Source organism: Anomaloglossus baeobatrachus, chromosome 3, assembly GCF_048569485.1.
Source record: "Anomaloglossus baeobatrachus isolate aAnoBae1 chromosome 3, aAnoBae1.hap1, whole genome shotgun sequence".
Classification (NCBI taxonomy): Eukaryota; Metazoa; Chordata; class Amphibia; order Anura; family Aromobatidae; genus Anomaloglossus; species Anomaloglossus baeobatrachus.
The window spans coordinates 671,865,542-671,890,417 of NC_134355.1; the positions used below are offsets into that span (position 1 = coordinate 671,865,542).

The window sequence follows — 24,876 nt, forward strand, 5'->3', positions numbered from 1 at the left end:
TGTCATACTTAAATAAATTGCAAAGTTAAATTCTACTTCAATTTACTCAAAAATTTACAAAACAACAGATTATCGATAACAGTTTCATGTTTTGTCACACTCCACCGTACGGATCTAGATTTTACAGAGTGATTGGTGGCGTCCCTATAACTTTCACGTGGGAGTCAACATTAATGGATTTGTCTCAGAATTCACGAGTTTGTGGGTTTCGTCTGTTTGTGTCTGTAAGACGTACAGCGTGACTTCCTTAAGAAGACTTTGGAAAGAGACAGACGAAGATGAAAAAAATTTTGGCAATTACTCACATAAAAAAAAACAACAAAAAAACAATACAAACAAAAGAACAATTTAAACTGGGAGAAACATAAGAAAAGACTCAGACAGTGGAAACGCGCGTTGGCGCCCCTTTCTTCATGAAGAACAAAAAGTCCCCCTTCTTTTTAAATTAAATTTGTGCCGATTTCCAAAATAATAACTATAGATGCAAATAAAGCTTAAAGTTCTCCAGACACTTCCAGTGTTGCTCATTAATAAATGCAATTTCCACCTCAAAGTTTACAAAAAAAATTGCTTTAGACATGGAAACGTTTCTGTTCTCGATATGTAGAATCGTTGACTTTCCTCCAGGCGCCTATCTGTCCGTTCACATTAAATACAGTCCACTGTATAAAAGTCCTTTGCTAGAAGTATAAACATTAAATTACTTTGCTAAGTTTTTTTTTTTGTTTTTTTTTTTTTTACTTCTAAGAAGCAGAAGTTTTTTTTTTTTTCTTTAAATCTCTTGAGAACTTCTATTTTTTTCTTTACTTTTTCTTTTATTTTATCTTTTTATTTTCTTTCTTTCTTTTTACATTTTTTGAGTCATGTCTCTCAGGTGCAGCGTTCACGATGTTCGTTGACCAAAATCCTTGATTGATAAATCCAATGCTTTAATCCATGACCGGAGGAGTTGAAAAACTAAGGGCGAGAGTCGCACTAGGCTAAAACCAAACTGTTCCAGGAGTCATTTTTGGAGCTGGTTTGAGGAGATGTGTTGATTGAAGAGTGATGGGTCTGCGGAGAAAGCTTCAGACCCACCATTGAATGAATAGATGATGATGCGTGGCTTGTGATAGTAGACAAAGCTGATGCCTGCAAAAAAAGATAACCGATGATGAGTAGATGAAGAAATATGAGCAAGCCGAACACTTTATAGAGGACTCATCATGGGGTATGTAATGACAAAACATGGGGCCTCTAAACTGGTTCTTAAACTGGAAACCTAGCGCTGTTCCTTATCTCAGAGGTAGGCTTGATGGTAGCCAGGTCCGAGCCCCCAGCTTGACCCTAACTCCTGTCCAAGCCCTGATTTTACTGCCCCTCTCCCCCACCCTTGAAGCGGGCTGGAAAACACAAAGACAAAACCACACAAAAACGATATAGACAAGGGAGAATGAAAACAAATACACACTGCGCTCAAAACACACAGGAGAGACAATGTCTGTACACGGGAGAAAGTAACACACAACAGGGGAACATCTACAGCACTCAATATCGCAACAAAGATCACCGTAAACAGGTTCACCAAAAAGACTGGGATTGCTGGAGCTTATGCTGAAGCTATAATCGACGCATACTGGATTAAACCCGTGCCTTAAATAGGAAAGACACAGCTGCATGTGGCAATTAACAACCTAAGCTCCTAGTTCCTGCTCACCAGTCTACAGGAATTACCTCCTGAAGGGCGGAAGACAAGAACCTGAATCAGCCGATGCCCGGCTCTGGCTGAACAATACTGAAGCCTCAGGTTGCTTATCAGACTCTGTTCTGTGAACAGAGTCTGATGCAGCGGTGCCACCAAGTGCGTGCAGAGCCAAACATCGCATGACAGTATGCAGTACAGTCTACGGGCAGATTGATTTTATATATATATATATATATATATATATATATATATATATATATATATATATATTGTTGGAAAGTTTAATTATAGCTAGTAATAATTAATAATAATTGAGGCCTGTGTTTAGGAGTCCAGTGGGTGGGCCTCCTCAGTGTGAGAGCACATAGATGTCAATCACTAAGTAGGACCGCCTATTGGACTCCCAAGGCCAAAATAGGATCAAGCTCTAAAGAATAAATACCGGCTGAACGGAATCTTTCCCCCCAAACCCATACATCAATCTGTTCAGCTGCCCCTGCTAAATAACTTGCTACCTGCAGATTGGATGGTATTTTCAATGTGACCGGTCCCATGACACGCATCCGTATTCTAGTACCTGAGATATTGATGAATGGCCGTACGGAGGAGAGAGTCCGGGCTCAATTTTAATGGGGCGCATGTCATCTGAGGTGGTGGTAGATGGAGTGGGATTGTCAGTGCCGTTTGGTCCTGGTAGAAACAACATAAGATCAACTTTTAACAAGAGAAAAGACAAAATATGATAAAAAAAGAACAGTTAATAAGTTAATTCAGTATATCACTAAAGTGAGTACACCCCTCACATTTTTTAATTTTATGTATTTTCATGGGACAGTGTTCAGCTTGTATAACAGTGTAAATTTAGTGTCCTCTAAATACCTCAACACACAGCCATTAATGTCTAAACCGCTGGCAACTAAAGTGAGTACACCCCTAAGTGAAAATGGCCAAAGTGTGACTATTTTGTGTGGCCCCATTGTTTCCAGCATTGCCTTAACTCTCTTGGGCCTGGAGGTCACTAGAGCTTCACAGGAGCTTCTGGATCCTCTTCCATCCTCCATGACGACATCACGGAGCTGGTGGATGTTAGAGACCTTGCGCTCCACCACCTTCCTTTTGAGGAGGCCCCACAGATGCGCCATAGGGTTTAGGTCTGGAGGCCCCTGGCCAGTCTAGAACCTTTACACTCAGTTTCCTTAACGAGGCAGTGGTGCTCTTGGTGTTGTTTGGGGTTGTTATCATGTTGGAATATGAATGGAGGGGATCATGCTCTGCTTCAGTATGTCACAGCACATGTTGGCATTCATGGTTCCCTCAATGAACTGTAGCTCCCACAGACAGCAGCACTCATGCAGCCCCAAACAATGACCCTCCACCACCATGCCTGACTGTAGGCAGGACACACTTGTTTTTGTCCTCCTCACCTGGTTGCCGCCACACACGCTCGACACCATCTGAAGCTAACAAGTTTATCTTGGTCTCATTAGATCACAGGACGGTTCCAGTAATCCATGTCCTTAGTCTGCTTGTCTTCAGAAAACTGTTTATGGCTTTCTTGTGCATCGTCTGTAGAAGAGGCTTCCTTCTGGAATGACACCCATGCAGACCAATGTGATGCAGTGTGTGGTGTATGGACTGAGCACTGACAGGCGGAACCCCCACCCCTGTAACCTCTGCAGTGTGTGGCGTATGGTCTGAGCACTTGCAGGCGGACCCCTCCCCACACCCTTGTAGCTATGCTGGCAACACTCATACGCGTATTCTGAAAAGACAACCTGTGGATATGATACTGAGCTCCTGCACTCAGCTTCTGTGGTTGACCATGGCAAGGGCTGTTCTGAGTGGATCCTCTCTTGTTATCCGCTGTATGGTCTTGGCCACCGTGCTGCAGCTCAGTGTCATGGTGGTGACAATCTTCTTATAGCCTCGGCAATCTTTATGTAGAGCAACAATTATTTTTTTTCCAGATCCTCAGGGAATTCTTTGCCATGAGGAGCCATGCTGAGCATCCAGTGACCAGTATGAGAGAGTGTGTGAGAGATAATACTGAATGTAACACCCCTGCAGGTTCACACCGGAGACCATGTAACACTAATGAGTCACATGACACCGGGGAGGGAATATGGCTAATTGGGCTGTGTGATGAGTTATTTAGAGGGCACCAAATTTACTCTGCTATATAAGCTGTACACCAACTACTTTACATTGTATCTTCAGTGTTATCCCATAAAAAGATATATTAAAATATTGTAAAACAAAAGAGGGGTGTACTCACTTTCCTAATATATTCAGCAGATTCAGATGATTTCTGTATCACTAGATTTATATTTAAAAAGGAGAAAAACATGCCTGTTTCCCTGAAAATACAACCTACCCTCAAAAATAAGCTCTAGTAGGATTTTTGGGGCTTTTTGGACCATGATTGAAATATAAGCCCGACTCCAAAAATAAGCCCTAGTTGTGGTTCCATAAAAGTGTCCAAGCAGCTAAAAAAGTTAAAGAATACAGCAAGACTCTTCATCAAATAAAGCAGAGACCCCCAAAAGAAATCAGACATCCCAAAAGAAAGCAGGCACCCCAAAAGAAAGCAGACACTCCCAAAAGAAAGGACACATCCCCAAAAGAAAGCAGACACTCCCAAAAGAAAGCAGACACCCCCCAAAAGAAAGCAGGCACCCCCAAAAGAAAGCAGGCATCCTCAAAAGAAAGCAGACACTCCCAAAAGAAAGCAGGCATCCTCAAAAGAAAGCAGACACTCCCAAAAGAAAGCAGACACCCCCAAAAGAAAGCAGGCATCCTCAAAAGAAAGCAGACACTCCCAAAAGAAAGCAGACACCCCCAAAAAAAAGTAGACACTCCCAAAAGAAAGCAGAGACCCCCAAAAGAAAGCAGGCACCCTCAAAAGAAAGCTGACACCCCCAAAAGAAAGCATGCACCCCCAAAAGAAATCAGACATCCCCAAAAGAAAACAGGCATCCATAAAAGAAATGACACATCCCCAAAAGAAATCAGACACTCCCAAAAGAAAACAGGTATCCTCAAAAGAAAGCAGACACCCCCAAAAGAAATCAGACATCCCCAAATGAAAACAGGCATCCATAAAAGAAATGACACATCCCCAAAAGAAAGACATCCCCAAAAGAAAGCAGGCACCCCCAAAAGAAAGCAGGCACCCCCAAAAGAAAGCAGGCACCCCCAAAAGAAATCAGACATCCCCAAAAGAAAGTAGGCACCCCCAAAAGAAAGGACACATCCCCAAAAGAAAGCAGACACCCCCAAAAGAAAGCAGGCACCCCAAAAGAAAGCTTTTGGAGCAAAAAATAATATAAGACCCTCTCTTATTTTTGGGGAAACACGTGTAGAATGGAGGCTACCCACGCTAATTACTCACTGGGGAGTTCTTTTGCTAAGCAGTAACCTGTCTGTCTGACAAAGTAAACTTTCCAAGACATAGAATTTCAATTAAATTTATTTTTTTAAAATATTCCTTTTTTAAATTTCTACTTACAAGTTTATATTTTAAAACATTTCACTGTTGATGAATTAATAAAGAGTATATTGAATTGGAATCCTAACATCTAAGACGGAAGATCTGATACAAAGAGTGTCTCCCTCTTTGGAGGACCCATCCTGTCCTGTATTGCCTAGACAAACCATTGATGTAAATGGACATGGTGCAATACTTTGGTTCACCTGTGGTGATGCTGTAGAGAATTTATACACTTACTGCCAGGTTTATGAATGAATTTAACTGATCTCCAGCCGAGTTCCAGCAAACGAACTTTCTGTAATCAGTTTATAATCAAAGGTAGAAGGGGTTGGCCACTACTCGGACAATATCTTCTCAATAAATATGTTAATAAAATAATATCTGCCTGAAACGCTCAGTTCCAGACCTGCTGTGACTTCTGATAGTAGATGCGGCCGGGTACTGCACAGCCACCTCTTATTGATATGAATGGGAGGTGGATCAGCAGTACCCTGTGTCATTGCACGGACTTGGGATAGGTCCAACATGATCCAAAACACACAAACAAGGGGTAAACCGGGGACACTTGAGGGCCCTAGGACTAATGAGGTGGAAACTGGACACCTCCTCCACTTACCTGCTGCTATACCCAGCACTCCTAGCAGACCCTCACCTGTCAGTGAGCAGGAACGTGAAGCCCTGAGTGATCCTACAATAATCCTGGCTAGTGAGTGGGCAGGTAAGGGACGATAGCCCCACTGCTGCACTAGAACAACACACCAGGGAAGGAAGACCGACAGGGGAAAAACACTACAACAGACTGCTGCTGTCAGCATCAAGACTGCAGCCACCACAGCAACTTCAAGATAAGGTTTCAGCAGCTCCTTCCACCTCCAGTCCCAGCATCCAAATGGCAAAGAGAATAACCAGCACCCTCTGCTGGTAGCAGAGGGTATATTAAGGGACTGGGAGTGGTCCCAAACCGGAAACTCCTGGGAAGGTAATGAGAATGCTTGCTTGCAAGGAATACTGACATTAACCCTCTGACTGCCAAAGGAAAGAAAACATCATTAAATATTGGGGAGGTTACCATGGAAATGACTCAAATCCTGCACTAGTCTTATAACTGCACTAGTCTCGATCAGTTTATGGGGCAGCTCCGCCACTAAGCATTTCCACCAGCACAGTAAACAGCTGATTGGCAGGGGTGATGGGTGTCAGACCCCGACCAATCAGACACTGATGACCTATCCAACAGGTAAGCCATCAATGTAAAAGTAGTGGACAACCTCTTTAAGAGCCGATGTATCACTTTTTTTAATATTTTCTTAAAGTTTTTGTTTTATGAGTATTTTCTCCTTTTTGTTTTGGATGGTGATATTGGTTTTTTTTATGTTTTTCTATGACGAAGTCTTTTTGTGTGCAGGTGAATGGCAGCACAAGTTGTTCTCGGCCACACGGACGTTTGTACCAAGTAAAAAGACACCTTCGTCTTTCAATGGTCAAGAAACAGGAGAACATCTGAAGACAGGAGATATCTAAGATCTTGGACATCTTTATCCATAGTTGGTCAGCTTCGACCCTTTGCCTTTTTTTTTAGTGGAGAATCATTCGACTCCTTACCTGTTGGAGTTTTGGACTTGCTCAGATTCTTTGGTTTGCGTTTCCTTGTCTGGATGCCCTCCTTCTTCATCGCCAGGGGTCTGGGAACACCATGCAACTTCATATATAGTCCACAGGCGTTACACACAGGCTCGCCCTCTGCATTTCGACGCCACAAGGTGGTGGTGGTTGTGTGGCAGTTGGCACAAGAGAGGCCAACACGGCGGGATGCAGACTGCAAAAGAGGAAACGGACCATTACTAGTATCCTTGATATACAGCTGATAGATTACAAGCGGCAGAAGTAACAGGTTGGCCACTAGGTGGCAGTACAAGGCAGCTAATTTTTCACATTTCGAAAATTTTCCTCCTACCTTTTAAAGAACTTTTCAATTTAATGGTGGCCATTAAAGGTGAATGTTGAAATTATTTAACCCTGTATCTGTGCTGCCTAGGAGATTGTCAACTTACCCAAAACAATGCAATAATACTACAATATTGCAGTGTACTGGGTATTGGTGATAAGCCAATTAGAGGTTCAAGTCCCCCTAAGGGGACTAATTAGAAATGGAAAAAAAAAAATTAAAATAGTTTTATATTTTTAAATTGTATAGATATAAAATTATATACAATTTTAATCATTACTAGGGATAAGCGAACCCGAATAGTAAAGTTTGGGGTTCATACCAGACACCGGCTATCCAGGGCTCGGGCTCGAAAACACTTTTTTTAAAAAAAAAAAAAGTCTGTGTCTAAGTTCGTATTTTGGTTACTGTTCGTGTGTTAGTAAAATTTGTTGAAAAAAAAAAATTGAGTGGACTCCAACCTATTTTTGATAACCAGTGCAGGTAAATCAGACAACTGCTGGCTGCAACATCCAGCAGTCTGCTTTACCTTAGCTGGTTATCAAAAAGAAGGTGGTGCCCATGCATTTTGTTAAATATTTTTTTTATTAAACTTTTGTGGGCTTTGCCCTATTTTTGATAACAAGCAGACAGCTGGGGGCTGGTATTATCAGGCTGGGAACGCCCATGGTTATTTGGCCCTTCCCAGCCTAAAATTAGTAGCCCGCTGCTGCCCCAGAAGTGGCGCCTGCATTATAGGCACCAATTTTGGTGCTTTGCCCGATTTTTCCCAATTGTCCTGGTGTGGTGGCAATCAGGCTAATCCTTGTGGGGTTGATGTTAGCTCTGAATTGACAGCTGGGAATAAGCATAGGAGTTAGTAATGGAGAGGCATCTATCAGACACCCAATTACTAAACCAGCAAGTATAGAATTAGAAAAACCACAGACACAGGGGACAACGTTTTTTCTTTGGATAAAGACTCCCCCACTCACCAATTTATTACTTCAAAATAAATCCTGGAAGTTCTGACATAATCCAAAGAGTAATGTCCCACTATATCCATTGATTCCTATGGAGCCTCGTTCTGAGAAAGTTCTCAGAATGAACCTTCATAGGTCACTTTTGGTCACTATCCCGAGAAATTCCATACCTACTGCTGACCAGCAGTGACTCATGGAAACTCGTTCTCAAAACGCAGCTCCATAGGAATCGATGGGAGGATATGGAACATTACAGAATAGCGTTATGTCGGAACTTACAGGATTTATTATTAATTAATAAATTTGTGAATGAAGAAGTTTCTATTCACCAACTGACTTGTGGCGGAACGTTGAGGAATTTTTGTATTCAATAAATTGGTGAATGAGGACGTGTGGGGAGTCTTAATTCAAATAAACTATTTTTCCATGTGTTTTTTTAACTTTACACTTATCGGGTTAGTAATGGGAGGTCTGATAGACACCTCCATTACTAACCCCTGGACTTGATGTCATCTGACAATCCTGCACCAGTTCAGTCAGGAAGAGTCAAGCAAAGTGCCTAAATTGGATCATCTAATGGATGTGCCACTTCTGGGCCGGCTGTGGGCTGATATTATTAGGCTGGGAAGGGCGAAATTACCATGAGCTTTCCCAGCCTGATAATACAAGACTCCAGTTGTATGCTTTACCTTAGCCAGTTATCAAAAAGAGGAGGAACTCCACACTATTTTTTAAAACTATTTATTTAAATAATTAAAAAAACTGCGTGTGATTCTCTCTATTTTGATAACCAGCCAAGGCAAAGCTGACAGCTGAGGGTTTCAACCCATAGTTGTCTGCTTTACCCTCACTGGTTATCAAAAATAATTGGGAGCCCACGTAATGGTTTTGTATTTTTTTTTTCATTTATTTCCTATCCACATTCCTTTGCAGGGCAATAATTCTGCTCTTACTCCCATTTTGCTTCCTTTTTCCCCCTAGAATTTACTACGACCATTTTACAGCCATTGTACAGCACATATGTTCAGGTCCCCATTGACTTATATGGGGTTTGGGGGTCTGGGGTCAAGTCCAGGTCCCGAACAAAACTGTTAACTAAAGTCCAGCCGAACCTGGTGAAACCGAACTTCCACGGGTCCGCTCAGCTCTAATAATCGCTTATCACAAACATAAATAAGGAAATGTAAAAACAAATTAATAAATTAATTAAAAAAAATGTGATTGACATATAAAATATTTTATATAAATATAAAAATATTTGTCTCAAAAGCTGAACACTGAAATGAAGAAAAAAACAAAACAAAAACAAAAACAAAAAAAATCAGAATTGCAGAATCACTGTTTTATGGACATATCGCCTCGTCCCCAAAAAATTGAAATAGAAAAAGATTAGAAAATTGTATGGACCCAAAAAGAGCAGTGATACTCATACCACTACAAAACTAGCTTTGATACAAAAACGAAAAGCTATTGTCCCACGGAGTTCTGCACAAACTTCACCGACTGTCAAGGCGTCATGGGACTCTGTTCAGATTGCAGATTCTCACACTTCATTCAATGGTTTCTCTGGCGTCTGGGATCAACACAGGCAGACTCGGGCGTCATCCTGCTGTGTGCTGATTTATAGGCAGGCTGGCAAGAGGTAATCTCTGCTAATCTGCTTGCTCTTTAATCACATGTTGTGGGGAGATCTATCACAGCTGCTCCCCTCCTGTTTCTGCTGGTAGAATCCTTCTACCCATGCCAGCTATAGTTTATTCTGTGATATGTGGTGGCTCAGACTTACTTGTGAAAGTTGAGCACTTTGCTTGTGGGATTTACCCCTGTTGTTTTGCAGCTTCCTTCCTGCTTGTTTTTCCTCCTGAATCTCTCATTGTCTTTACCTTTGTGTGTATGTGCATGGTGTGTGACAGAGCTTTAGTTTTCCCTTGTCTGTCTTTATCTGTGGGTTTCATCACACTCTTTTCCTGTCCCTCCCTTGTGACGCCCTGGACTAGTCAGGTTGTCCCAGGTAGTCACACACAACACCACACCCCCCACCTGATTTGGGAACATCAGTCAAACTAAAAATCTTGTCACCAACCACCCTCCAGGTTTGATGTCCACACCAGGGGGTGGAGCCAGGTGGTTGCCTCCGCCCACCGAGGAGTTCACAGGCCTGGAGGCGGAAAAACACGCAAAGAGTCAAGTACAAGTGCAAAGTAGTCTAGAGGAGGTGGAGAGCAGTCAAGTTCACGGGCAGTCCTGTGTCCAGGCCTGCCAAGAGACTACCAGGTGGCTGGGTCGGGGCCAAGTCACCATTGGCAAGGAGGCAGACGGTGGTGGCCGCCTGCAGGAGCTGGGATTACAGCGGGTGGAACCGTAGGGACCGGGGTCAGGCGGTGGCCTGCCGGTACCGAACCGGGGTACCGATTGGAAACCGGAGCACCAGGAGGGGTACTCAGACCCAGTACAAAGCCCTGAATCGACAGGGCCGAGTCAAATCAACTGATTGCGGACTGGACTTAAGGACCTATCCCACACAAGCCCCGTTAGAAGACAACAGCCCAACCATACAGGGCAAAGCCACCGCCAGGGCATAGAGACCCAAAGGGCCAGCGTCTGCGGGCAAACGGGCTCCTACGGCATATACAAGTCGGGGAGCGGACTACCGGTGTCTAGGCATAGGAGTCAAACATTTACACACAGAGGTGCAGGAGAAAGGTGGAAACCACCAACCTATACCGGGAGAAGCTGCAGCCGGCTGCGGGCCCCATTCATCACTCCGTTTGGTTTACCAGAGACTCCAGTGTGTTGTGTCAGAGTGAGTACAACAGTGCCATCAGGCACCGCACCGCACCGCAACACTTCACCCTGCACCCTGGCCCTCGCCAACCGGGCCCCAGGACAAACACCCCCCTACCCACAGAGGGGTCAACACCTAGCTGCGCCATCACACCGCTCCCAGGAGCCCCCCCCATACCTTCACCACAGCGGTGGTGTCTACAATCACTACAACCCGTGGGTGGCGTCACGAACTTACATCCCAAACCAAACCACCGTGGCCCCGGCCGTGGAACGCCTCACCCAAGTCCCCGCGTGTAGCGCCAACTCCCTTGCAGAGCGACGTGACCGCCGGGTCCGTGAGAGGCTCGAGCCACCACCCGCAGTACGAGCACGGATCCAAGCGGCTCGGCGGTCGCAGCCGAGCCCGTGGGGCGGTACACCCTGAGGGGAGGGAGAATCAGATCAGGACTGGTCACGAGCACGGCCAGGAAGGAGACTTGGGCATCCCCACCATGAGGAGTATACCTGAGATCAGTGATAGCATAGTGTCTCCTAGCTTGAGGGACACCTTAGGGTCCCCGATTCCCTGCTATCACAAAGTCATTGTGACAGCTATGGCTTTCAGAATATCAGAATATAGCAACAGAAGTCAATTAAAAAGAAAAAAAAGTGGATAGATAGACCTGAATAATAATAAATAATAAAGTGTGTATATGTGTATAATCTGTAGTTATAGATGAAAGTGTTGGCACCCTTGAAATTGTTCCGTAAAGTTTTTCTCCCAGAAAATGATTGAAATTACACATGTTTTGTTATACACGTTTCTTTTCTTTGTGTTTCTTGGAAAAAAAAACTGAAAAGGCAAATTGTTCAGAATTTCCCACAAAACCCCCAAAATGCGCCAGACAGGAGGAGAGAGGGAGGTGATGGTCAACACACCGTAGAGCCAAAAGATCCACGAAAATCATGGCAGGTGCACGGATCGCTGGAGCTGGTATCCACGAAACCAACTTAACATTTGGCTGCACACCCTTTGGAATAAATAACGGCAATCAATTGCTTCCTATAACCTACGGTATATCCAGTGAGTGGGAAGCAGGAGGGACATGTGCATCCAGCGCAGCCTGCAGGTGGACGCCGTTGGTCGCCTGATGTGATGGGCTGAGGTGTCTCCCCGGTGGCTGCATTTTGCTGGCGCCTTAGTGGCAGCTGTCTGTTCTCGGGGCTGGTTCAAACAAGATGCAGCGTTGCCTCCCAATGATCAATTGTACTTGCGTCTTTTAGATTTGAGTACACTTGAAGACCGGACCACCGACACTTCCAGGTCAGGGAGACGTGAGCAGTTTAATCAGATCATCTGATCAAGCTTCTTTCCTTGGTGAGGACACCAGCACATTCACCCTCCTGGCCGCTGAACGGTGGCTGCTCTGTCCCTTGTCCCTGCTGTCACTTCCCAGGGCTTGTGCACACTTCACATGTCCTGAGAGCACTTTTCTTGAAGGGCTAGCGTGCCCAAGAGTGGAAGTGCCTCTCAGCCTATGGCTCAAATGTATCAGATATTTAAGGGACCCTCCCCTTATGGGAGGTGCCTGGGCAATGTGGTGAATTCCTAACGATGTGTTGCTAGTTGTTCAGATCTCTTACCTATGTGCTACAGCTTTGTTACTACTGTCTGTTTCGTAGTTCTGGCTGCTGCTGCATCATACCACGTCAACCAAACCTGCTGTACCAGCCGCTGCTGCACCATACCACATCAGCCAAGACTGCTGTACTGGACACTGCTACATTGCACCATACCAGTCAAGCCTGCCGCATCAGCCACCCCCGCTGCACCTGCCTCATCAGAGACTGTTCGTGTCCATACCCCTAGGGTCAGTTGTTGCAGTACTAAGTGTCCCTGAGTGTCTGGTTTCTTCCTGCAGCTGAAATTCCCCCTCACCATCATAGGCTCTGGTGAACATCTGCTGTGAGCCATAGTCACGCCCGTCAGGTATTCTGTGTGCTGTGGCACAATGGGTCCACTTCCCGCTCGTGCTCTAAAGCATTACAGTGGTTCTGTTGATGTATTCTGGTACTCAAGAGGGTTGTGATGCTGTGTTTCTGTACTGCTGGTGGTTATGGTGATGTATTTTTATACTTATGAGAGTTGTGATGCTGTGTTTCTGGTGCTGCATTCTTGTGCTGTTATTGGTTCTGATCCTGTACACATGTAACAATCCAAAGCTTGTAACATTTAATGATGCATGGTTCTGTTAATAAAGTATTGTGCCATCTGAGAAGTTAATGGTTACAATATTTTTATTTATGTTAGGGGCATTAAAGGGGTTGCCTAAGTTTTTGATGAAAGTCTACAGTTACTCTAAATGACTGCAGAGTAATGAATTCTCACAACTCGCACAAGGCACGCTATCAGGATTCTATAGTGCCGGTGGTGAGAATGCACCGCAACTGGAATTTTAGACTTTTTTCTTTTGCAATCTGCTCCAGGTCTCTCATATTTAATGGGGTTTTCTCCTAACAGCAATTTTCGGATCTCTCCACAGGTGTCAATGGGATTTAGATCAGGACTCATTGCTGCCACTTCAGAACTCTCCAGCACTTTGTTTTCATCCATTTCTAGGGCGTCTTGAAGTGTTTGGGGTCATTGTCCTGCTGGAAGACAGACACAAGCCCAGCTTCCTGACACATTGCAACCCAAAGTAGTTTGGTTATTCTTCAAATATCATGATGGCTTGCACACATTCAAGACACCCAGTGCTAGAGGCAGCAAAACACCCCCAAATCATCTCTGACCTCCACCATATGTGACGGTAGGTCCTGTGTTCTTTACTTTGTAGGCCTCATTCCGTTTTCATTAAACAGTACAATAATGTGCTTTACCAAAAAGCTCTATCTCGGTCTCATCTGTCCACAAGACGCTTTCCCAAAAGATTTTTGGCTTCCTCACGTAAATTTTGGCAAACTGCAGTCTAGCTTTTTTATGTCTCTGTGTCAGCAGTAGGGTCCTCCTGGGTCTCCTCTGTGCTGCCCCGCGCCAGCAGCCGCCGCTGCTCGGGTCCAGGCCTACAGGGGGAGGTGGTTCGAGGTCCTCCGGACCCGGGGGCCTCGCGGGCACGCCGAAAATAAATGGGGACGTAGATGTACGGGCTAGGCCGTAGTAGGTTCGTGACGCCACCCACGGTGTGTGGTGAGGTGGGACACCACCGCTGCTGTTGTGGGACACCCAGGGGAGATGTTGTGCAGCAAGTTGTTAACCCCTCCGTGGGCAGGGATGGTGGCCCCGGGACCCGTTGAGTTGGTGCAGGGGAATAGCGACCGAAGAAGGTGCTGGTGTACTTGTAACGGGGTGCCAGGGGTGCCTCGGGGGTTGTAGTCGTGGCCCCTTTGCATGCCAGGCTAACCCCCGGCCCCGCCGTCACTATTGGGACAGGAGATTGTTTGATGGGGCAGAGTGTGGTGATACAGAGAACGCTGTCAGACGTATACAGACTTTGCAGACGAAGATCAGTTGAATCAGAAGGTATGTTTATTGCACGCACCTTCACAACAATGGCAGTAATTTGTTAGCTTCGGTTCACAACTCCTGATGGGGGAACACCTCTTCTTGTCGTCTCCTCTCGTGGGGATGTGCCCGGCTACTCTACTTCACCTAGGCTCCCACTCCGGCTACCGCAGACTCGACCCACTCAAACCTGCTTCACCATAGAAGACACTTTCTCTTTCTCTTCTCTCTGTACGCTGTTCACCTAGCTCCCACACCCTGCCCCCACTGCTCCTTCTCTCCTGTCCCGGACCCGACTGCCTCCAGACTCAAAACCTTTTTTTTACAATACACTCTCTCCCTCCCCCAAGTTGCCGGCTCCACCTCTCTCCTGCACTGTTTCTATGGGGACAGCCGTCCCACCCGGCCACTAGGGGAAACCCACTAAGGCCTCTGCCACACTCACGTGAATTTCACGCACGTGCCGAGAGACACGTATTTTCCCTGCGTGTTGCGTGCAGGTAAGTACGTGTCTCTGGTACGTGCGTGACACGTGTGTTCTACGTGTGCTATCCGCGATAGCACACGTAGAATCAGTAATTATTATACTCACCTGGTCCTTCCTGATGTCCGCGCTGCTGTCCGTGGTGCTGATCCTCGGTCTCCAGCTCTCCCGTCTCCCCGCTGCTGCTGCTGCCAGGCAGTGAAGTGAATATTCAATGAGAATAATGAGCGGCGGTCGGCAGCAAGAGGCAGCAGCGGCAGAGACAGGAGGGCTGGAGAAGGTGAGTTAATGTTTTTTTTTTTCCCACTGACATGTGTGTTTTCTCCGGCGCGTGTCACACGGGACCGCATCCACACTACACCCGTGTGGTACGGGTGCGGGCCGTGTGACACCCGTGCTGCCGGCGAGAAACCGGACATGTCAGCGCTTTGAAAATCGCACACACGTACAAACGCACACGGACACACGTTCCGTGTGGTTTTACGTGTGTGTGCCTGCTACCATAGGGTAGCATTGGTTAAAGTGTCTCCGTGCCGCCGGTACGTGTAAAAAATGCCAAACACGTACCGGAGGCACGGATGTGTGGCGCAGGCCTAAAACAGTATAAACATTTTTATTAATAACATCAACATTAACAGCTTTCAGGGGGGGAAAACTGCGCCTCCTTGTAAGGGGTCTGCCCACCCCTTACATTCCTCCCCTCTTTTTGCCTTAGCCTCCCGGCAAGGCCCGCACCTGTAAAACACAAATTTAGCAGCAAAGTCACTTTTATAAAAACCTTAAAATGTTCACATGAAGGCACACTCAAGGGACGCACAAGTCCGGTGCCTGGAGTCCCTCCAAGGGAGCTCCCGGTCTTTGCAGTAGATTTGCCCGGAGGCCGTTAACAAGCACTCCCGGTCTTGGCTGATTTTCTGCCCGGAGGCTCTCACAGCACTCCCGGTCTTTGCAGGCAGGGAACACAAACAATAAAGCCTCCGTCAACATCATGGAGGGGAGTCCTGGCACAGTTCAGCATCAGGCTCCCTCTGGGCTCAGTACCTTGAACGTGGTTACAACTTTAACTCTTCACCGGTTCTTCTCCATAACTCCGGTATTTAACATAAGTATGTCCACCGCCTCCGGTCACTATGATTCACTCGGGGTAGTATGCATGCTGCCATTCAGCCCGCTGGGCCCTCACATAGTCGGACAGGGATTGGCCTGGCAAGCGGCGCAGCCTCCGGAACGGTTCATAGTTGACCGGGGGCTCTACCTCCTCTGTCTCCGGTTTGGGCTCCTCAACCCCCAACGGGGGTGATGGGGTAGCTGAACGTGACGGCCGGGGACTACCAACGACGAACACCGGGTGTGTTACCATACTCTGGTGGATCGCTAACACCGCCGGTGTCTCCCTCTCCATCTCACTTAAGGTCAGTAGTGGAGTTGGCGTCTCTTGCAGCTCTTCTCGTAATGGCGCCAGGGACGGTGGAGATGCTGGGGAAGGTGGAGGCGGGCAGTCTTTTCCCGCTCTTGTATACACTCCACCCCCAGTCTCACACATCAAATCGACCCAGCACAGGCGACTCTTCTTTTTTCCTGTACTGCCGCCCTCTTCACATGTTTTCAGCAACATCTTAGGACCAGCACCTCCCCTCTTTGGACGGCGTACTCTGTACTTCTTTTTCTTCGCCGGCCAGCTCAGGGTTCTTCTTTTGGCGCCAATCTTCCGCGCACCCACTGTGTTCGTGAAGATCTTAGCGCCATCTTGTGCCCGGTCCAACGCCTTAGGCATCACTTGTTCTTCCCAATATGGAATCGGGACCCTTCGCCAATAGTCCGGATCCTGCCGACTACGCCACATGTAACGGGGTGCCAGGGGTGCCTCGGGGGTTGTAGTCGTGGCCCCTTTGCATGCCAGGCTAACCCCCGGCCCCGCCGTCACTATTGGGACAGGAGATTGTTTGATGGGGCAGAGTGTGGTGATACAGAGAACGCTGTCAGACGTATACAGACTTTGCAGACGAAGATCAGTTGAATCAGAAGGCATGTTTATTGCACGCACCTTCACAACAATGGCAGTAATCTGTTAGCTTCGGTTCACAACTCCTGATGGGGGAGCACCTCTTCTTGTCGTCTCCTCTCGTGGGGATGTGCCCGGCCATCTCTAGCCACTCTACTTCACCTAGGCTCCCACTCCGGCTACCGCAGACTCGACCCACTCAAACCTGCTTCACCATAGAGGACACTTTCTCTTTCTCTTCTCTCTGTACGCTGTTCACCTAGCTCCCACACCCTGCCCCCACTGCTCCTTCTCTCCTGTCCCGGACCCGACTGCCTCCAGACTCAAAACCTTTTTTTTACAATACACTCTCTCCCTCCCCCAAGTTGCCGGCTCCACCTCTCTCCTGCACTGTTTCTATGGGGACAGCCGTCCCACCCGGCCACTAGGGGAAACCCACTAAAACAGTATAAACATTTTTATTAATAACATCAACATTAACAGCTTTCAGGGGGGGAAAACTGCGCCTCCTTGTAAGGGGTCTGCCCACCCCTTACATACTCACTATTAGTAAAACACATGAGTCTCTGGTAACCCAAGGTGATGGTGGTCGGTGCCCGCAGCCGGCTACGTTCTGGTCCCCCCACCCGGCTGGTGGTCTCTATCTTCCTCCTGCACTTTTGTGTAAGGTGGACTGCCTGAGTCTGGAACTTCAGGAGTCCACTCCCGGCTGGATGTGGCCTAAGGAGCTGTGCCCGCAGACGCTGGCCCGTAGGATCTATAGGCCCTGGCGGTGACCTCTTATCCCAAATCGGTGGGCTGTTGTCTTCTATGAGGGACTTTGGGTGGGACAGGACCTATAATCCTGGCCTCAATTAGTTAATTAACCAGTCCGCTTAATTCCGGTTTCTGGTTTCAGGGTCCGAGTACCCCCCTTTGTGCTACGGCTTCCGGGTCGGTTCCCCATGTCGGTACCGGCGGGCTACAACCGAGCCGTCTTCCCATCTCCTACTGACGGAGACCCCAGTCTGCCTCCTAGCCAAAGGCACCAGGGCTCCAACCCTGGTACCATTCAACGTGAACTTCACTGCTGGAGCTACCCTTAGCTCCATCCCACACTCTTCTCCACACTCCACTTCAGACTGATCTCTAGCTTGACTGCTGATTTTCCCACCCTGGGCTGTCTAGACCCCTGGGTGGGCGTGCACCAACCGCCTGGTCACGCCCACTGGTGTGTCTATTTTTCCCTAAGGGGGGAGTGACTAGGCTGTTATGGTTGGCTGTGTGTTACCTGATGGGGGAAAAGTGTTATGCAGGGGCCTAATTGTGACTACCTGGTTTTGCCAGGTCGTCACACTTCCATAGCATTTCATTTAGTTCAAAGGTAGATGGATAGTTCGCGCTGACACTCATGCACCCTGAGCCTGCAGGACAGATTGGATTTCTTTGGAACTTGATTGCAGAGGCTTGTCCACCATCTGAACTATCCTGCGTTATAACCTTTAATCAAATTTTGTCTGCCGTCCACATCCAGGAAAATTAGCATTATTGCCATGGGTTATAAACTTCTTGATTATGTTGTGGACAAAGGAACATCAAGATCTCTGGCTTTGTAACCTTGAGATTGTTCATATTTTTCACAAATTTTGGCTCTCAAGTCCTCAGATGTCTCCTCTTTGTGTTCTCCATGCTTAGTGTGGCACACAGACACACAATGCAAGGATTGAGTCAACTTCTCCCCTTTAATCTGGTTTCAGGTGTTATTTTCATATTGCCCAGCATCATTTACTTGACACTGCTTAGTTTGAACGAGCATCCCATGCTTGGAACAAAGTTGTTGATTCACAATCTTGGAAAGGAGACAACAATTTCATCTGGCCAATTTTTGGGGTTGAGTGAAAATATGTCCAATTTGCCATTTTTTCTCAGGTTTTTTTTTTGTGTTGTTCCAGTACACACAAAGGAAATAAACATGTACGATACAAAACATGTCTAATTGTAATAATTTTCTGGGAGAAATATTTCATATTTTGGAACAATTTCAATATATATATATATATTGTGAGGTAGCGACCACCAATGTGGTAAATGGTCGCTATATGTCACAGTGGAGAAGGTACCTGCGATATTTAAACGGATGAGGTTGCTATGGGACTTGTAGTCCACAAAGGCTTCTTGCTGCATATAAGGGTCAGGTTCCCTTTAATAATCCCAGTGTGCTGTGCAGGTCTGAGAATCACAGACCTCCACCTGTGGGTGTGTCCAGATTGATTTAGGAGACTGGCAGTGTGTGTTCTGAAGAGTGAGAGCAGAGCAGAGAGCTCTGGATGGAGCAACCTGTGTGGAGGCTGAGCACAGGGCTCTGAAATTGAGTCTGAGTCGAGACTGAGGTGAGTGCAGCCAGGCCAGGGCTGTAGGGCTGAACCTCTCCTGGAGGAGACACAGACCCAGTGGTCTCCAGAGGGCCATGGGGGCTGAGAAAGAACCTCAGCTAGAGGTGTCTGCTGACAGGTGCCAGAGAGTGGGGAAAGTGGTTAACTCCTTCACGACCGGACGATTTTTTGCTTTCCGTTTTTTTTTTTGCCATTCTTTTTCTGAGAGATGTAACTTTTTTATTTTTCAGTCAATATGGTCATGTGAGAGCTCATTTTTTACGGAACGAGTTGTACTTTTAAATGGAACCATCAGTTTTACCATATAGTGTACTGGAAAACGGCAAAAAAATTCCAAATGCAGAAAAATTGCAAAAAAAGTGCGATAGCACTATGGTTTTTGAGATATTTTATTCACTGTGTTCACTATATGGTAAAACTGATGTGTGGGTGTGATGCCTCAGGTCAGTGCGAGTTCGTAGACTCCAAACATGTATAGGTTTATTTTTATATAAGGGGTTTAAAAAAAAATCGGAAGTTTGTCCGAAAAAAGCGCACGTTTTACGCCATATTCTGTGACCCGTAGAGTTCTCATTTTTCGGGATCTATGGCTCAGTGACGGCTTATTTTTTGCGTCTCGAGCTGCCGTTTTTAACGGTACCATTTTTGCGCAGATGCTACGTTTTGATCGCATTATTGCATTTTGCACAAAAGTTGTGGCGACAAAAAAACGTCGTTTTGACATTTGGAATTTTTTTTTCCGTTACGCCGTATACTGATCAGATTAATTGATTTTATATTTTGATAGATCGGGCATTTCTGAACGCGGCGATACTAAATGTGTGTATATTTTTATTTTTTTAACCCTTTAATTTTCAATGGGGCGAATGGGGGGTGATTTTAGGGTTTTTTTGGGTTTTTTTTAATTTTTTAAAACTTTTTTTTTTATTTTACTAGTCCCCCTAGGGGGCTATTGCGATCAGCAATCCGATCGCTATGCACTATCTGCTGATCACAACTACAAGGCTGTAAACAGCAGATACGCTCTCTTTCTCTTTTGCTGTGCCGCTGGCACAGCGAAAGTGAAACCAAGTCAGGTGTAGTACAGGAGTCATCACATGACCCTGTGCTACCATGACAACTATCGGAAGTCACGTGATCGCGTCACGTGACTTCCGGTATCGGGCGGTAAGTAAAAGTTTACCGCGATCGCGCTTATAATGGCGCTGTCACATATTGACAGCGCCATATAAGGGGTTAAACGGCACGAGCAGATGACGATTCTGCTCGTGCCTGGCAGGCACACATGTCAGCTGTGAAAATCAGCTGAGATGTGTGCCGATCGCAGCATGATGCTGCCAGCAGACCGCGGGCAGTAACGTTATGACCGCAAGGACGTAATTTTACGGCCCGCGGTCGTTAAACACTCGGGGCCCACACCGTCACATATATATATATATATCTCAAATTTCACTGCAATCCATTTACAGTTTTTCAGTACACATTGAATGGTATCAATCAAAACTACAACTAAAGAAAACCCCTCATACAGCATTGTGTGTGCTACAGGTGTCGTAAAATGGCGACAAAAGTGCAATTTTATATTTTTTTTTACAAACCTCTGAATTTTTTTTCACTCCTTAGATAAACTTAAAACTATACATATTTGGTATCTAGGAACTCGTACCAACCTGGGGAATCATAATGCCAGGTCAATTTTACCATATGGTGAACATAGTAAATAAAAAAAACAAAAACAATCGTGCAATTGCACTTTTTTTTGCAACTTAACCGCACTCTGATTTTTTTCCCCCTTTTTCCTGTACACTATATAGTAAAACTAATGGTTTCATTTAAAAGTACAACTCGTCTGGCAAAAACAAGCCCTCATACAGCAATAATGGCAAGAAAAAAAAATAAGAGATGGAAAAAGGGGAGGAAAAAATGAAAACTAAACAAAGCAAAATAGCAAGGGGTGAAGAGGTTAACCTGGTGCCCATTAATAAGAGCTGGCATCACAACACCAAACAAGGTAAGTCTTCAGATGACCATTTTTTTTCTAAAACTACTACTACTAATAATAATAATAATAATACATTTGATGATACTCTGTCAGGAGTTGTTTATGATCTATGTGACTCTGTGTGGACACCCAGTGGTTGTGATGTGAATTGCAGCCTGTTTAGGCTTTTGCTTATACGTATGTCATGATAATGTATTAAATTTTTTCTCCGTCCGCTCGAGACTAGGAGACTAATCCTTACCAGCCTTCGTTGGGGCTTGATCAGCGGACGGTTGATACCATTCATCTTGTGATATAATCCGCATGCGTTGCATAGGTAGTGGCCTGTACCATCCCTCCTCCAAAGAGGGGTGGACATTGCCCCGCAGTTGACACATTCTCGGCCTTCTGAGAAATCATCAAAAAATTCTGAAAGAGAGAAAATAGCCATTGAAGTGTAAGAGTATGAGCCACATATGGCGTTATTGACAGAACATTTATTATTGTAAACCTCCTCTTTATGGGCCAATATTTCAGATGGGTCTTCCAGAATACTGGGCCTGACACAACGTCTCGATGGGGTTGAGTCTACAAACCAGAAGAGGCATCTTGGATTTTGGCAGTAGATTTGCCGGCCTCCCATCCACCGCTGTATGGGAGGCCGATGTGGGCTACTGATGTGGCTACTGGACCAGAATGTTCCAAATTGCTCACTCTATTATTCAGCCCATTATCTGCCATAAGTAAGTTTCTTGGCCAGAAAGGTGCTTGCATCTGTATTATGAAAGCGAGAGCTCTTCTGCAGCCTTATAAGTCTCTTTCATACACCCATTGATTGGATTACTTATTACTATTAGCGTTTACGGCGTGTAAATATTTGCTATGTCACTTGCAGCAAATTAATAACACCAAGTGAGATTTAAACTGTAACTGCCATTTCAGGAGAACTTGCAGCAGAATGTGTCTACCTGCAGCTCCTCCTTCCTCCATAGAATCTTATAAGCCCCAAGTGTCTTCTCATTGCTATGTCACTTGCAGCAAATTAATAATGTAGCGCCCCTGAGGCTTCAGTCGTTACAGGGTAAGGCATCATGCTTAAGGTGCAGTACTCATCACGGGTAAGGAAGAGGTTAACCACTTGTGTTCATCACTTACACTACACACAGCTTAGCAGCCAGCCACTGGAACTAGGCTAGAGGTGGTCACCATAGCAACGGGACTTCCTCAGCACTAGTGAGTCATCAGGAAGGTGGGGGCAGCATGAGGGAAGTTAGAGAACACACAGACTTTTACCTCAGAATAGTCTGGGACACAGAAGAACACGGCCACTGAGGAGAGTGCTTTAGAGCTTCCTCCGTTAGGGACGGCCCGACAGGAAGAAGCAGGAGATGACTAGTGGAGTTGGTGAGACACAGGAGCAATACGGTAGCTGGAGGTAGAGTTCAATAGCTCCATCAGCACCAGCGCAGTTCAGGGTGCAGAACCCTAGGGTGGAATACATTCATGTTGCGCCATCAGAATCTGCCGGTAAGGGGGATTTCATGTCCCATTGCCCACCACAGAGGTGGGCAATGGGACACAGCAGCATAGAGTCAGGAGTCAAGACCACGGTCGGGCTCATATTTGATTTGCTCTGCCTGCGAACGGGATGGGAACTAAACCCAAGGACACCGCGGTCCCTAAGTAACTTCAAGTCACAGGGATCCACACTAAATAGTGCAGAAAGGAAGGTCTCACACTTCACAACATCGGTGGTCCACAACACCGATGGTGGCCTCTGAACTACCCAGGATCGGTTGGGGCCCATCACGGCGGAAACCGGCACTCTGAGGGTGACGACTTAACAGTGAGTAAAAGACCTTGAACCGCATCCACTGTGTCAGCCCATCATTGCTGTCTGCCCTCGCTCCGGCGCCAACGGCCACTTCCACCCCCATCCTCCTCCCCTGGGGCCTGGCTCTACCTGTGGGGAGCCGAACCATCCAAGCTGCGACACCATCCGCCCCAGAGGACCGCACCCGCAGCGGCTAATCACTGGCCGTACACCACAGGTGGCGTCACGAGTCAACTACTCCCAACATCCTCAACCCCTTCATCCTTGTCATCCCCACCATCAATCCCATCCCTCCCTCCCTTCGTGGACACCTTGGGGTCACGAAACCTGGCAGGGCCACCTGTGACATTCCCTAACCCTCACCGGCCCGGTGATGAGTATTCCTCAAGGGTGCTTCAATAACACCAAGTGAGATTTGAACTGTAACTGCCATTTCAGAAGAACTTGCAGCAGAATGTCTGTGTCTACCTGTAGCTCCTCCTTCCTCCATAGAATCTTATAAGCCCCAACTGTTTTCTATCTCAGTAATATGAAAATCTGTCTTTTCTGAATAGAGTTTACAGAAACAAAAATCGGTCCTGGAGGAGAAAGACGCAGAGTTCTCTGATAAAGATATATTACAAAATTTTTAATTTTGACCTGTAATATCCATTTAAAAATAAAAAAATAAATAAATTAAAGCAACTTTCTTTAATCATCCAGTTGGAATGAGCATTATGTTTATCGTTTCTTCAAAATTGATGTTCCCTATACTAAAACGCAGAGAAAAAAACAATAAAAACAATATTAACCCCTTACCGACACAGGACATACTGGTACATCCTATGTTGACTTTTTGACTGATACGGGCTCACATGCTGAGCCTGCATCATTCCCTGCACATGTTGGATAATCTGATCCGCCATCATGTACCTCTAACAGGCACGGGTGGATCAGAGATCCGTCTGCGGCTGTTAATCAGTTAATTACTACTCTCAATCTCCAATAGCGGGATTGAACACATGCTGGTGGGGAGCACGCCATTCCCAGCAGCTCCATGACATGATCACGGGGTGCCGATGGGTTTTTATAAGAGTCGGCGGTCAGCTGATCCCCCGTGTGTCGGTCATGATGAACGTCCTGTGAACACCAGCTACCAGCGACATTTGTAGAGGCCTGTGACTTCTGCTGACGCCCTGCTCTGTACAGCACAAGCAATCAGAAGATCACAGCTTCAAGTCCCCTAAGGGACTAGTAAAAAACAATAAAAAGTGGGGAAAAAAACCTTTTTAGAAAATATGAAAAAACCCTACCCCACAAAAGTTCAAATCAGCCCCCTTTTACCCCATTGAAAAAACTATAGATGTTATTGGTATCTACCGTATGAGCTCATATTGACCTGGAGAATCCGAATTCTAGGTCTAATTTACCATACCTGAACCTGTTTAGTAAAAAAAAAAAAAAAAAAAAAATTGTGAAATTCATTTTTTTTTTATTTCATACTTGGATCCCCCCCCCCCCCCATTTTCCAGCACACTCTATGGCAGAATGAATGGTGTCATTCAAAAGTACAACTCGTCCCACAAAAAAACAACCTATCATATGGCTATGTGGAAGAAAAAATAAAAAGACTCTTGGAAAATGGGGAGAAAAAAAATGAAAGCACAAAAAAAATGGAAAATGGCCATGGCGGGAAGGCATTAAGAGGGGACTTTTAATATTGATGATTCATCCTTAGGATAGGTCATCAATGTCTGATTGGTGGGGGTGCCGAATGTAGCACCCCCACCAATCAGCTGTTCCTGGTTTAGGCAACGGCCAAAACTACTAAACTAAATGGCCCAAACTACTAAGATTCGCGTGGTTCACGCAGGC

The 24,876-nt window shown here is 46.0% G+C and overlaps 1 protein-coding gene across 1 annotated transcript in view; it reads right to left on the bottom strand.

Annotated features, from left to right (window-relative positions):
• Positions 1-713: 713 nt before the first annotated feature.
• GATA4 (GATA binding protein 4) overlaps positions 714-24,876 on the bottom strand; it is a 74,753-nt gene continuing 50,590 nt past the window's right edge. The window contains exons 3-6 of the mRNA XM_075341246.1: positions 21,451-21,617; positions 6,777-6,990; positions 2,262-2,374; positions 714-1,131 (exon numbers count right to left, since the gene is read on the bottom strand). Of these exons, the coding sequence (XP_075197361.1) occupies positions 976-1,131; positions 2,262-2,374; positions 6,777-6,990; positions 21,451-21,617 (650 nt within the window). The 3' untranslated portion in view covers positions 714-975. The remainder of the gene's footprint in view (positions 1,132-2,261; positions 2,375-6,776; positions 6,991-21,450; positions 21,618-24,876) is intronic.